The sequence below is a fragment of the Esox lucius genome, chromosome 11 (assembly GCF_011004845.1).
Source record: "Esox lucius isolate fEsoLuc1 chromosome 11, fEsoLuc1.pri, whole genome shotgun sequence".
Taxonomy (NCBI): Eukaryota; Metazoa; Chordata; class Actinopteri; order Esociformes; family Esocidae; genus Esox; species Esox lucius.
This window is the reverse complement of record NC_047579.1, coordinates 17,261,230-17,276,049: the sequence shown is the minus strand read 5'-3', so window position 1 is coordinate 17,276,049 and position 14,820 is coordinate 17,261,230. Positions and strand designations below refer to the sequence as shown.

The following is a 14,820-nucleotide window of genomic DNA, read 5'->3' as shown; positions in this document are numbered from 1 at the left end:
AATGTTCATTCCTGTTGCTTGTTTTTATTCACAAAAATACACAACTTATTTTTCAATTGTGTTTTAGCCATCATTTAAAAAATGGTATGATAAATGCTCATGCTTCCGACCTGGACAAGGTTTAAACAGACTCTGGATTCAGCCCACATGCATTTATTAATTATTACAATGTCTACTCTTAATATGTTCACCTGGCACAGCCAGAAGAGGAGTGCTCACCCTTCTGAGCCTAGGGCAGGTAGGAACATACCATGATAATAGACTGTGTAATGGTTGGCTACAATCATTAACCGCCTCCTATGTATAGTGGCATAAAAGACTGTGTTGCCTCTGTAATTATGGAAGAGATAGAAATGAGAAATGGAAGGTCAACATCATAGACTCATGCTGAATAAAGATGGCTCTCCCCTGACTTCTGGTTGCATTTATCTTGGTCATGGATCAAACTTGGACAGAATCTAACAACTTTCACCTCTTTATACCCCTCCTTGTCAGCCCCCAAAAATATTATCTTGTGCTATAAGATACATACAAAAACAAGTTTTCATACTAATCAAAAAACAAGATAGAACCCTACACTGTCATGGCAAACATAGTTCTTGGTCAGAGTTAACAGACCTCCTGATCTGAGCTACCCATGGTTTCTGTCCTGCCCAAATGCAAGATAGAGACACAGGCAAATTCACCTTCGAGCCATCTGTAGTTGGGTCATAGATAAGATGGGTTTGAGGCCTGGCACCTTGGTTGTGGCCAAAGTCACTTCTAAGAACAGGGCATGCTGACCTTGATCATCTTCTATCCGTGGAATCCATGAAGTCCAAAGCAAATTTAGGCCTAGTCTAAAACCTCAATTTATTACAGTTAATTTGCAGAATAATGGATAAATAAGGATATGGTAATCAATTAATCCTTTATAGTGGAAACCCCTACTCTTTTACTGCCTAAGGGGTTTTGATTAAGCTTGTATTACCATGCACAGATGCGTACTTCAAAAATCCACCAGAAAAAGTCACAATACTGTATAACCGTAAACAGTTTTTGTTTAGGCTTACTATAACGTAGCTACTTAAGGTTGTAGCAGGCAAACATTTGACTGAGAAAAATGCAACCATCTTATATTTATTATTGTAAAGAATAAATACAATTGCCTGAGATTGACCGTAACACATTTGGAAGAGTTAAACATTTGTGTTATTAAAGACAGTGCTGAAATGGCCCACATATTAGACCATTCAGCTTTTCATGGGGAGCAGTAAACACTACACATAAATGTCTAAAACATCATGAATTTCATTACATTCCAGTCAGTTTAACACCTCTGATTAATATCACCAAGGGTCTGTTGGAGACTCTTCGTCAAATACACTTCCACTCCTCCTCGACAGAGTTCTCATTGCACTACTCATTGCACTACATGCAGAATTAATCAGGAATATTTACAATCATATGATATATTTACTCACTACTAGAGAGTTATTGTCAGTGTTTTACTTTGTTGTGTCCTACTGAACAAGACCATGATTAGAGTGAAACATCATGTTGTGTTTGACAAAGGGACCATCTGACACAGAGACACTGAGGAGTCAGAATAAACCCTAAACCCTGGATAGAGGGGCTCAGTGAATGTGGTGTTGAATGTGTGCAGGTCGGTCAGTGTGTCAGAGGAGACACTGTAGAAGGACAGAATGCCGGCTGGCCAGTCCAGATACACTCCTACTCTGTGGGAGTCTGAGGAGGTGACAGGTATGACAGTTTTCTTATTATTGTGCCTGACAGAGTAACTGTTACCAACACAGTCCAGACTCCAGGACTTATCATTGTTACCAAGCCAACAGTCAACACCCCTTCCTTTCCTGTTGATTCCTTTATATGTCACTCCTATCAGAGCCCCTCTCCCACTCCACTCTACCTCCCAGTAACAGCGTCTAGACAGACCCTCTATGCACAACATCAGTGGCCAGTGGTCAAATCTCTCTGGGTGATCAGGATACGGCTGCTCCTCTCTCCTCCTTGTCACCTTTCTGTTCTCCTCAGACAGAGAGAGGTATCTGTTTACTGTGTTTGGGTCCAGTGTGAGATCACAGACATCTGATGGATGAGACCAAGACACAATATTACACATCATCATCATTCATATTATACACACATGCAGAATGAAACAAATATGCACAACCTTACACAATCATAAATAAATACATGTGACCCCCACACACGTGAACACACTCACATGAACACACACACATGTAAACACACACATGTGAACACACACAAGCATATTGAAACCAATATGCACAAACCCATACACAGGCATGTATCCCCGTGAACACATACACCATCTGTATATGTGTTCTATATAATAAATCACTTACATTTCTTCGGTCCTGTTTTCAACCTCCACTCTCCACCATGATCCATTCTGTGGAAGAAGCAGAGGAGCAGACTGTCATTCAGTGACACACAACCTGTCACTGCACGAAAAGGCCTCTTTGTAATGATGAAAAGTAAAAGACCAGTACAGGGAAGTCACAATATAAAAGATTTTAACCAGTCATAAGAAGTCAGCTCTTGATATTTCTGGAAACTCCTCAATCTTTGCACATGCAAATTCGCTCTTAACACTCAGCCGGCAAAAAGCAGTATACTTACAGTGGATATAAAAAGTCTACACACCCCTGTTAAAATGCCAGGTTCTTGTGATGTAAAAGAATGACTACGATAAATCATGTCAGAACTTTGTCCACCTTTAATGTGACCTATAACGTGAACAATTCAACTGAAAAACAAACTGAAACCTATGAGGAAAAAAAAAAATCACAATAACCTGGTTGCATAAGTGTGCACACCCTTAAACTAATACTGTTGAAGCACCTTTTGATTTTATTACAGTACTCAGTCTTTTTGAGTATGAGTCAATTAGCATGGCACATATTTGCCCACTCTTCTTTGCAAAAGCGCTCCAAATCTGTCAGATTGCGAGGACATCTCCTGTGCACTTCCCTCTTCAGATCACCCCAAAGATGTTCAATTGGATTCAGGTCTGGGCCCTGGCTGGGCCATTCTGGTGAAGCAATGCTTTTGTGGATTTGGATGTGTGCTTTGGGTTGTTGTCGTGCTGAAAGCTGAACTTCCTCTTCAGCTTCAGCTTTCTAACGGACCCCTGAAGGTTCTGTGCCAGAATTGCTTGGTATTTGGAAATGTTCATTATTCCCTCCACCCTGACTAAGGCCCCGGTTCCAGCTGAAGAAAAACAGCCCCAAAACATGATGCTGCCACCACCATGCTTCACTGTGGGTATGGTGTTCTTTGGGTGATGTGCAGTGTTGTTTTTGCGCCAAATATACCTTTTGGAATTATGGCCAAAATGTTCAACCTTGGTTTCATCAGACCATAACACATTTTCCCACGTGCTTTTGGGACACTTGATGTTTGTTTTTGCAAACTTCAGCCGGGATTGGATGTTTTTCTTTGCAAGAAAAGGCTCCCGTCTTGCCACCCTACCCCGTAGCCCATTCACATGAAGAATACGGGAGATTGTTGTCACATGTAGCACACAGCCAGTACTTGCCAGAAATTCCAGCAGTTTCTTTAATGTTGCTGTAGGCCTCTAGGAAGCCTCCCTGACCAGTTTTCCCCTCGTCTTTTCATCAACTTGAAGGGACGTCCAGTTCTTGGTAAAGTCTCTGTTGTGCCATATTTTCTCTACTTGATGATGACTGTCTTCAATGTGTTCCATGATATATCTAATGGTTTGGAAATTCTTTTGTACCCTTCTCCTTTGAACAGTGAGATTCCTCTGATGATTTGGAAGCTCTCTGCGGACGATGGCTTTTGCTCTGAGATACAACTAAGGAAATGTCCGGAAAATCCTACAAGAACAGCTTAACTTTATTTGTGAATAATCAGAGTCACTTTAAATGATGGCAGATTTGTAATGATTTCAATTTAAGTTTGAATGTGACTGGTCAATTCTGAACACAGCCAAATCCCCAGTTATAAGAGGGTGTGCGCACTTATGCAACCAGGTTATTGTAAGGTTTTTATTTGTAATTTTCCCCCCTTGAAGATTTCAGTTTGTTTTTCAATTGAATTGTTCACATTATAGGTCACATTAAGACTGGAAAAAGTTCTGAAATGATTTATCTTTGTCTCATTCTTTTACAACACAAAACCCTGGCACAGGGGTGTGTAGACTTTTTATATCCACTTTATGTTAGATATCGAAGAGGCAAAGATGAAGCTAGCTGGAAAGCTGATACATACAACTGACAGTGTGTTATTATTTAGCTAGTTAGCTGTGGAACAGAACCAACTCAAAATCAGATGTAACAATCGCCAAGTAAATCTGTGGTAAAACAGCTTACAAAACATGGGCATATATTGAGTCTTGAAATAACAGTTCTCTATTAGCTGATTGATTTGTCATGTCATGGCAACCAATCTGCACAACTAACCATTACACTACTTTCAAATGTTACATTCAAACTAATTACTAATGTTACATTTACACACACACATGGTTATTCCAATAGTATACCTTTTCCTACAGGTAAAATAGTTAGAGTGTTCAAGAAAAAGACAACAAAGTTTTCAAATAGGCTTCCTCAATAATAGTTTCCAATAAGTTTTAATGTATTTAACCAGAAAAGGTTCCTTGAGATTAAAAATCTATTTTTAAATTGCATCCTTGCCAAGATATTATATAAGCATTCATACAATAAAAACATTACATTGGAAGAAAAAATCTGTATTGTAATTATATTTGCAGAAAACCTTACTGAACTTGTAACAAAAGGGACTGTCCATTTGACTCAGTTCAGTGATTATAGAACATTCTGTCCACCCCTTCCTCATCAATGCAATTAGAAAATATACTATACATAATAATATTGGACACAAAGTTCCTCCTGCTGCTGAGTTTTTCCACCGCTATGGAGCTAAAGCCACATGTGATAAAAGAACACACATTATTTTAAAAGGGTACAGTGGAAGTGGAAACCTAAAACAGAGGGTCAATGTAAAACTAACACTGTTTCACTGTTCATATGAACAGTGTGCTGCAATTTGTAGACATTTTGAGTAGTTGAATGACTTGTCATAACACAGGAACAGATGTCCATTTGCTGTCTATAAAAACTAGTCCACACTTTGACGGGGTGATGAATCAGGAAACACCGAAGTGCCATCTGATGGAGAATTAGCTGGGGTTGCCTGCACATAGCAATGATTTCTTTAGCTGTGTGAGTTTCCTGAGAGTTTGAATACAAAATAGATGCACATTGTCTGGTATGGAGCAAATAATAAAATACATAGAAGTGGTGTTTTTCCCCTCCCAAAATAACTAGTTATTCCAGTTCATACTGTAGATCACCAACCATACCATGCTGCTTGTATATCACTTTAGGGCTAGACATAGAGGTGGTTGGGAGAGCACACATCCAAATTTGCCATTTCCACTCCAAAGTGTGTTCCTGCATCCTCCTAATGTATAAAAACATGTGTTCAATATTAAAGAAACCTTTCCGCTTCTTTTACACCTCCTCTCTTAATCAGGATATCAATGTGAGCCAACATGTCGGAGGAAACGCTCGCCCACATTGTCTTATCCCTAGCCAGGTCAGAGGTGCCCGCCCGCCCAGAGAGACCTGCAAATATAGATGACTGATCTCATATCCGACGACATCATAATTAATGTTGGCACAACTGAGGTTAGGTTTATGCACAGGTACCATTGAGGTTAGGTTTAGGCACAGGTACCATTGAGGTTAGGTTTAGGCACAGGTGTCTCTGAGGTTAGGGTTAGGTCAAATGGTGGGAGACAGGGGAATATTCTGTCTTTGGACTGGGGTAACCAACTTTCTACAGGTCAGTTGCAATGATGGTCCTGGAGCAACATTAATTATGATGTTGTAAGAACAACAACACAGTGATATCAGATTGTGTAAATATTGATGGTTAAGAGTCTTATGAATATTATATATTTTTTTGAACATGAACACGGAGAGAGGAATATCATGAGCTTTGGGTGTGTGGGTGATGGTCAGGCCAGGGAAGGAGGTTTGGGATGCAGGGTACTTGGCCCCACAGTGACTATGTCTGTGTCCTCCCTGGTTGGTTTGAGATGCAGGGAGTTTGTCCCCACAGTGACTATGTCTGTATCCTCCCTGGTTGGTTTGAGATGCAGGGAGTTTGTCTCCACAGTGATTATGTCTGTGTCCTCCCTGGTTGGTTTGAGATGCAGGGAGTTTGTCTCCACAGTGATTGTCTGTGTCCTCCCTGGTTGGTTTGGGATGCAGGGATTTTTTCCCCAGAGTGACTATGTCTGTATCCTCCCTGGTTGGTTTGAGATGCAGGGAGTTTGTCTCCACAGTGACTATGTCTGTATCCTCCCTGGTTGGTTTGGGATGCAGGGAGTTTGTCCCCACAATGATATGTCTGTATCCTCCCTCAAAACGTTCAGGCAAATTTGAGGCAGTTCATTGCAGTGCCAATGGTGGAAAGATAACGCTAGCTCCTCTTATAGAAAACAACTGTCCACGGATTACATTTACAAGAAAAGGAAAACCATGGCAGTTATGATAGCGACAATCAAAGTTGCATAGATTCTTGGAGTATTGAACAGAGTGTGAACAGAAGCGAAAAAATTGTAAACAAGGTCAACAGACTAAACGCAAACAACAAAGGACTTTGTATGCAATCAGAGGATATATAATTTTTTCAGTCTGCCACAAAACATTCCTACAGGTATAAGGGTAAGTGTAACGTTTGCTAACTACCTATAGATAATTCATTTTCAAAAAGTTGACTGTCATTTGTATTGCTAGTTATCTAGCTATAGCTACTGACGTTACTGTTAACATTAGCTAGCTAGGTAACGACAATAACTTACCAGCTAGCTAACATTTCCTGGTTTCTAGCTTGTGTGTGATTACGCCTAGCTCTTATGTTTGCACAATAACTCACGTTACTGTTAACTTTAGCTAGCTAGGTAACAACTTTAACTTACCAGCTAACTAACATCTCCTGGTTTCTAGCTTGTGTGTGATTATGCTTAGCTATTATGTTTGCATAGTCTTCATAAATGTGAGAAAGTCACTTACTGTAGTTTGATAATAATCTACCTGATTGACCGGTCATTCATCCAGGTGTGTGTGATTAAGCCAAATCTTTAAAGGCCTAAGAGTGTGTGAACTATGTTTAATGGGTGTAAACAAAGATCAGGTCTCTGGCAAGTGTGAATCTTTCAAGTCTCTTTTCTCCAAACTAAGTAGAGCAGATTATCAATTTTTAAAGCAGCATATCTTTCCTGTAAATGTATCAAACAATATTGTATATGTATGATATATGTGGTTTGTGTGGTTATTGGTAAGTGAAAACAAAGACATACCAGCTGATGTCTGGACATATTAACATTGATGGCGCAGTCATATTTAAATAATTACAATGAATATATGTTTTCCTTGAATTGACAATTATCCAGCTTGATAATGTCAGTGTACTTTGACTTTGAAACTGTGTTCATGCTACACAAAATGAGTACAGGTAGGCAGGTCTGTATTAGACTCATATTTCATGATGCAAAACAACATGACAACTAACACCAGATTACTGATTGTTGACAGAGAAAACATCTAGAGGACTTACTTGAGTTTCTTCAGTCTCCAGTGTGGATCCTCCAGTCCAGCAGAGAGCAGTCTGACTCCTGATTCTCCTGGGTGATTGTAGCTCAGATCCAGTTCTTTCAGATGTGAGGGGTTTGACTTCAGAGCTGAGACCAGAGAAGCACAGCCTTCCTTTGTGACCAGACAGCCTGACAGCCTGCACAAAATCGATCATTAGTTCACAAACTGCTTACATTTACAAAGTCTCAGCACTTTCAAGTAGGATGTCACAAGATGCATCTGACATTAAAATCTTCTTTGAGTAGGGCTCAATAAAATCTGTTGCATTTATTTCCTAATTGATAACCGTTACATTTTTTGGTGATTCAGTTATTAATGTCACACCTCCACATAAACACCCAAGACAGTAATGGTGTATGGGCGGGTCAGCTGTTTCTTCACCTGCAACCGCCCTCAATTCTTAATAACCCGGCCTCAACTATATGGATAAAGTGAAATTCTCAATCCTACATCAACCCTGAACATACAAATATAGAAAACACTGCTATAACATACAGTTCAAGCACCATTGGCCCACGAGTCTACATTTTGTATATTTTACAGAAGAGCAATACTAGAATGAACACATCAGTAAAACAAGGGGACTCTAACCACCTTAAATAAGGACCATAATGATCAAACAATAGTCAAACATAGAATAAGAAAATAGAAAGAGTAAAAACAAAATAAAAACATATGAAGCTATAAAAGCTGTAGGCTAAAAAGTGTGGTTACATTTTTAACCAGTTTTAACCTGGATTAAGAAATGTATACATTTGGGGCACGTCTAAGCTCTTCTGGTAGTTTATTCCAGTTGTGTGCAGCAGAACCGCAGCTTCACCATGTTTATCTTGAACTCTGGGCTCTACTAGCTGACCTGAGTTCACGGATCTAAGAGCCCTGCTCGGTTTATACCAAATATATCAGAAATGTATTCAGGGCCTAACCATTCAGTAATTCATAGACTAAAAGCACCACTTTAAAATGTATTCTGTAACTGACAGGAAGCCAGTGCAAAGATTTAAGAACCGGAGTGATGTGCTCTGTTCTCTTGGTCCTGGTTAACATTCTAGCAGCAGCATTCTGAATGACCTGCAGCTGTTTTACAGTCTTTTTGGGGAGTCTAGTTAGGCCATTACAATAGATAAAACTCTACCAGAGATAAAAGCATGGATGAGCTTTTCTTGGTCTTTAGGAGACCAAGCCCTTGATTCTGGCTAAATTTTTAAGATGATAGAATGCTGTTTTGGTGACCGCTTTGATATGACTGTTGAACGTGAGACCTATAACCGCCAGAGCCGAATGCCGTTTGGCGTCATTAGCATACAGATTGTCCCTATTAGCATACTCATTCTCCTCTACAGCATCACCATCCAGTCAGAGCATCAGTTCATCTACTGGGTCGTCATCAAACTATACAGAATAGTCTAGAAAATTATGAATTACAGAATTAGTTGGTTTTAGATGGTAAATTAATTAAAAAAATATAGGAATGTGTTTGTATTTAAGGTTTTATCATCTGAAAAAAAAAAATAATAAAAAGAATACACAACGATTTATAAGAATACACAACGATTGTTTTTAAGAACACAGGCTATAGTATTTTAATTATTTTATTAGGCCGTACAAATGTAAAAATTTTAATTACTTCATTTATTCAAACGTAAATCTTTTAGTATTTAGTATTCATTTTGAAGGTAAAATAAGAGACATTATCGACTAGTTTGAGACAATCAAAGGATATACACATGAATAGTCTACATAAGCCTAAAGCGCGGTTGCTTGAAAATCACAATACATTTCAAACAATGAATAACACATAGGCTACAGCCTATTTGTAGGAACACAATTGCTAAAATAAATTTTACCCAAATCATGCCGTCTCTTCCAGACTCCTATCTCGCAGTGGCATTTGGGGTTGCCGTTGGTTCGTTTACATTTTTTGCGAGGAGGCTCAGGCATTGGTGGATCAATATCTGAATCAGATTAAGACCCAGCAACCGACTCGTCATTTTCATGATCGATTTCTGATCCTCCATCTGACTCCATCTTATCTAAATCTTGCAGCATCTGCAATGCTGTCAGGGCGTCAAATCGTCGGATTTTGTTTGCCATTGTGAACTAAACGCTATAAATTGTGTTTGAGTTGTGTCTGACTAGGGGGCGGAGTTCCACTCATATAACCGGAGTTACATTCCCTCTAGGGGGGCGGTGTTCAACTCATATAACCGGAGTAACATTCCCACTAGGGGGCGGAGCTCCACTCATATAACCGGCCCCTATAGGGGCTTTAGCTCCTAGTGGTTCACGGCGGAGCGAGCGAGCCAAGGATGTACTCCATGTCAGACATGACTCACAGGGTTCAGTTAAGAAACCGTCCCCTAAAACCCCAAGACGAAACATCCCTGATAGCTGACCAAGTCAGAGAACGGATGATCGTATGCGTTAAAGATGAAAATCCTCCCCAAGGGCAGGCCTATGAACACATAAGCCACCCAATGGAAAAATAAATGTTGGTCTCAAGCGAAAAGGCTAAGAAAATGTATCCGTTTCACACAAAGCACAACATATAACTAACACACTGATAGACCTGGGCAGTCAGACTGATAGACCTGGGCAGTCAGACTGATAGACCTGGGCAGTCAGACTGATAGACCTGGGCAGTCAGACTGATAGACCTGGGCAGTCAGACTGATAGACCTGGGCAGTCACACTGATAAGACCTGGGCAGTCACACTGATAAGACCTGGGCAGTCACACTGATAAGACCTGGGGAGTCACACTGATAAGACCTGGGGAGTCACACTGATAAGACCTGGGGAGTCACACTGATAAGACCTGGGGAGTCACACTGATAAGACCTGGGGAGTCACACTGATAGACCTGGGCAGTCACACTGATAGACCTGGGCAGTCACACTGATAGACCTGGGCAGTCACACTGATAAGACCTGGGCAGTCACACTGATAGACCTGGGCAGTCACACTGATAGACCTGGGCAGTCACACTGATAGACCTGGGCAGTCACACTGATAGACCTGGGCAGTCACACTGATAGACCTGGGCAGTCACACTGATAGACCTGGGGAGTCACACTGATAGACCTGGGGAGTCAGACTTATAGACCTGAGGAGTCAGACTTATAGACCTGAGGAGTCAGACTTATAGACTTGGTGCGCAACACATACAGAGCGAGAGCGTGTACCGGGCATAGATGGTGGAGCCTCTCGTCCTCCTCACACACAAGCGGAGGAGTGAAGAAGGCCTGTAATTCGATAACTCTAGATCGAAAAGAGCTGGTGATAACCTTAGGCACGAAGGGCGGGTTAGGTCTCAGCATAGCGCAGCTTAATTCCTCTCTGATAGCCAGAGAGCCTGGGTGCACAGAGTGCGCACGGAGATTGCTCACTCGCTTAGCAGACCATAAAGCAAGGGGCAAGACAGTCTTAAGGGAGAGCAGCTTAAGAGAACACTGCTGCAAGGGCTCGAACGCAGGCTCAGAGAGAGCGCTCAGCACCTTAGGGCGCAGACAAATCAGAACATTGCGTCTCCTAACCAGGTCAGAGAAGTGCGTCAGCACCAGTAGGACTGCGTCCAGTTCCAGCAGCCCAGGGGTGCGCCCTGAGAGAGCACCATGGGGTTTCTCTAATATTCCAGGTCCCCCCATAGGTGTAATGGCAGAGATAAGGTCTAGTTCCGATGGCGCACAAGGGTCGACCCGTTGGTGAGCGAACCAGGCCCGCAGGCTGCGCATGTGCAGTAGACCCAGAGGGAGAACTGCAGTGCGCTGCTGCTATCATGCCCAAGAGGGACATGAAGGCCCGAACTGAATGCCTGCAGGGTGGGCGGCACAGGTTGAGGGCAGAGAGTAAATCGAGAGCCCAAGTGTCCAAAATGCTTGCTCTCATCGTGCGCATGTCCATGACCAGACCCTGGTAAGAAACCTGCTGGGCTGGTCCCGGAGCGCTCTATTACCAATTCACAGCGAGCCCTAATCGCATGAGAAGGGACACCACTCGGAAAGTGTGTACTCTGTCCAGCTCCAGGGAAAGTGCTAAAATGAGATCATTTAGATAGGCTAAAATCCTGATTCCTTCCCTGAGTAGGGGCTCCAGCGTCATCTCCAAGCATTTCCGGCACCAGGTCAGTGCAACGACAGGCAGCAGCTACAATTTTCTTCATGGCGGAGACATCGGGCTGATGAATATTGACAACAAAAATTCTCAGGCGGAAGAGAATAATCAATAGTAACTCAGCAAGCGCTTGCGGAATAAAAAAGGGAGGGTGTTCTCTGGGCTCACGGGTCCTATATAGGGGCAGGCGTGCCCTGATTGGCTGTTGCATCTTGCATAATGAGTTTTCAGTACGACTGCTAACGCGGCCAGGGTAAACCACAAGCCCCTCTAAGGCAAATAACTTTGAATTGGTGACTGGTGACTGCTAAATAATATCCTTGGTATTTCACTTAGTGAATAATTATTTAGTCTAATACATTTGTAGGATCTTAATCTTCAGTAAAATAAGCAGAGAAAATTAAAAGAGAGTCGATAGGATATGTGTGCGATTTAGTTTCTCTTTTTCCCCTAAAATAACAAGAAACCAGGCAATCTTAGTTTAGCCGGCCTGCAATAGAAAGTGTTGCCCACTCGAGATTCGAACCCGGCCCCCTGACGTGGAAGGCTGTGTCGTTAACCAATACACCACAGAGCTGTACATTTGATATTTGATAAGAACGCTGGACCTATAGTTTACAGGTCCTTTTCTCAAAGCACTACGCTATTTAACAAGGGGGACTCAGTCAGTCAGTCACTCACTAACTCAGTCGCTCAGTAAGAGACATTTGCTCTTCTTGGCCGGCTCCGCTTATGCATTCCGCCAAAAACAGTATTCACATTTGGTGAATTAGCGTATACAATAAGCTGAATCTCCTATTGAAAATTGGTAACGTGTGATGAGTAGCCTATATTTCAGACAACAGAACAATGTAATAAACGCCTATTTTAGGAAAAGTCATGGAAGGAGGAGGGTGTAGCTTTCAAAATGGCAGTTTTATTTTTATTACAAACTCAAACGCCAATTGGCATAGGCATTTGGCAGTTCTAGTGTTAATGGCAGTGGTCTTTAGAGACGTTGGGAAAATGCCTGACTGCAGAGAGCTATTAATTATTTGCTGTAGATCCACTGTTATAGAGTTAAAAAAAAAAAAATTAAGTCTGAAGGCAGTGTGTCAAGGCAACATGTGGAAGCTTTAATATGTCCAACTGTTTCTTCTAGGGTTTTTGATCAATTGTGTTAATGACAGAAACATGTATGTTAAATTCATCCAATTTTGGTCCTAAGGATATCGCGGGTCACAAATGCCTTATTTTGATGGCCTACTTTAATCCTAAAACATGGGGCCTAAGCTCATAAGTACCACTTTAAACCACCCCATTCATTTTCAGATTTCCCAGCATGCTCTATTGCGTATCATTTTTTAAATATTTTGTTTAATCCATGTTTGTGCATGAATATTAACTGGTTCACTACTCCCATGTTACAAAAAGTATTGCATACATATTGCAAACAAAATATTGCATGGCCTTACTGTACTCTACTGAAACAATCGTTCTAGTTGTTTTAGTTAATTGCAGGCATCATTGATCCTTTCTATGTGAGCATTCTGAAAACACTGCTTTGGTTGAAAACTGTTCACAACCCACAAAGTAGAGGAATATTTTGGGAAGTTTGAAGGGAAGACAGCCGGCTAATAGTAGTACTTAGTAGTAAAACACTTCTGTTAGCTCTCTGAGCGATATGTCAGCCATGGTTAGGATTTCAGTCTTTGCCATTCTGATATGCTTGGTTATATCGTCACCAATCAAGTTAGTATCTGGTTTATCAAATATGGAGTTAGCATAGTTTCTTCTTGCCATCGTCCTATCAGTGGTTTTAGGGCTATTTCTTTGGTTTTGGTTAGCGCTAATGCTAGTGTTGTGGTTAGCTCTCATAGGTTCATTTACACACATTTCATTCCGAGTCATTGGATCGTACCTGTTTTGCAGTGTGAGTTCTTATTTGATTTCTTGCTGGATTTGCCTCTGCGGCGTATGTCGTCAGACCAAGTCCCCACTGAAGTTGATGCCTTTGGTCTAGCCCCGGTACTGTGCCAGTAAGATGTGTCGTTGGGGAAGACTGATTTGAAAGCCTCTGCAGTTAATCCAGTGGTGTTAGGACACGTCCATGGGAGCTTGTCAACTAGGTCCGTGACAGAACGCTCTAGATTTTATGTAATCCCATGTATACCAATCTTGAGCTACCAAACGTTAGCGTTTGGTAGCTCAACCCCTAGAGTAGCTACACTCAGTAAATTTAATATTGATGGCAATATTGTTTGAATAGGTGCAGATGCTTAATTTCCTGGGGGTGATAATGTTTTCCAAAACACTAACTTGCAATACTCATTATGTCTGGAAAGGTTGTAGCAAATACTGTAGATAGTTACCCCAAACAATGATATGCTTTCTGTACCAATGCCTTGCGGGTGTTGATAGGACTCAAGCATTCAGTGTGAAAATTCCAGTTTGACTTGAAAAAAGTAGTGATTTTCTCAACCTGCAATAGTCATAACTAGCATTGGTAAATTATAACTTGTGTGATTCTTTGCATGGTGGGACTTTTCAGCTGGAAAGGCATTTCAGATAGATGATAATGTAACCAGAGTGCATTTGTAAAATGACTAATACTACAATGATGTTGGTAACATCTGTCAGGCACGTTAGTCCAGCTTTAAGTTTTCCAATCTACTCCTACAGACCGCCTTGAATTACTACCTCTTACTATCTTACCCATTGGTTTGTGGCCTCTTTCTCCCTCGCTCTACTGAATGAAGTAAACCCATAGTGTACAATCCTAAATTCAGCTGCTGTCCTGCTATCAGAGATTCAATTCAATGACTCTGATTGATTTACTTGATGGCGTGGCACTTATCAATAATTTAACGGTTGGTTGGTTGCCTCTTTCTGTTTGTTCATGTTTATCACTTTCATGCCATGATCATACATAGCATGAACCAAATTCTTAAAATATTGAACACACTTTAGCTATATCTAAATGATTCAAAACATAAACTGAAGAAAAAAAACTTGCCAGCTTTTGTGTGTAGATTGTAACCAAGAACCGT

The 14,820-nt window shown here is 41.2% G+C and overlaps 1 protein-coding gene across 2 annotated transcripts in view; it reads right to left on the bottom strand.

Annotated features, from left to right (window-relative positions):
* Positions 1-409: 409 nt before the first annotated feature.
* The window catches only part of LOC105009479 (NLR family CARD domain-containing protein 3-like), a 39,095-nt gene continuing 24,684 nt past the window's right edge, over positions 410-14,820 (bottom strand). The window contains exons 9-11 of one of the 2 annotated variants that reach the window (XM_034295607.1): positions 7,642-7,815; positions 2,370-2,416; positions 410-2,088 (exon numbers count right to left, since the gene is read on the bottom strand). In XM_034295607.1, the coding sequence (XP_034151498.1) occupies positions 1,535-2,088; positions 2,370-2,416; positions 7,642-7,815 (775 nt within the window). In that variant the 3' untranslated portion in view covers positions 410-1,534. Of the gene's footprint in view, positions 2,089-2,369; positions 2,417-7,641; positions 7,816-13,306; positions 13,848-14,820 lie in introns of those variants that run through there. The other variant, XM_034295605.1, reaches the window with a different exon arrangement.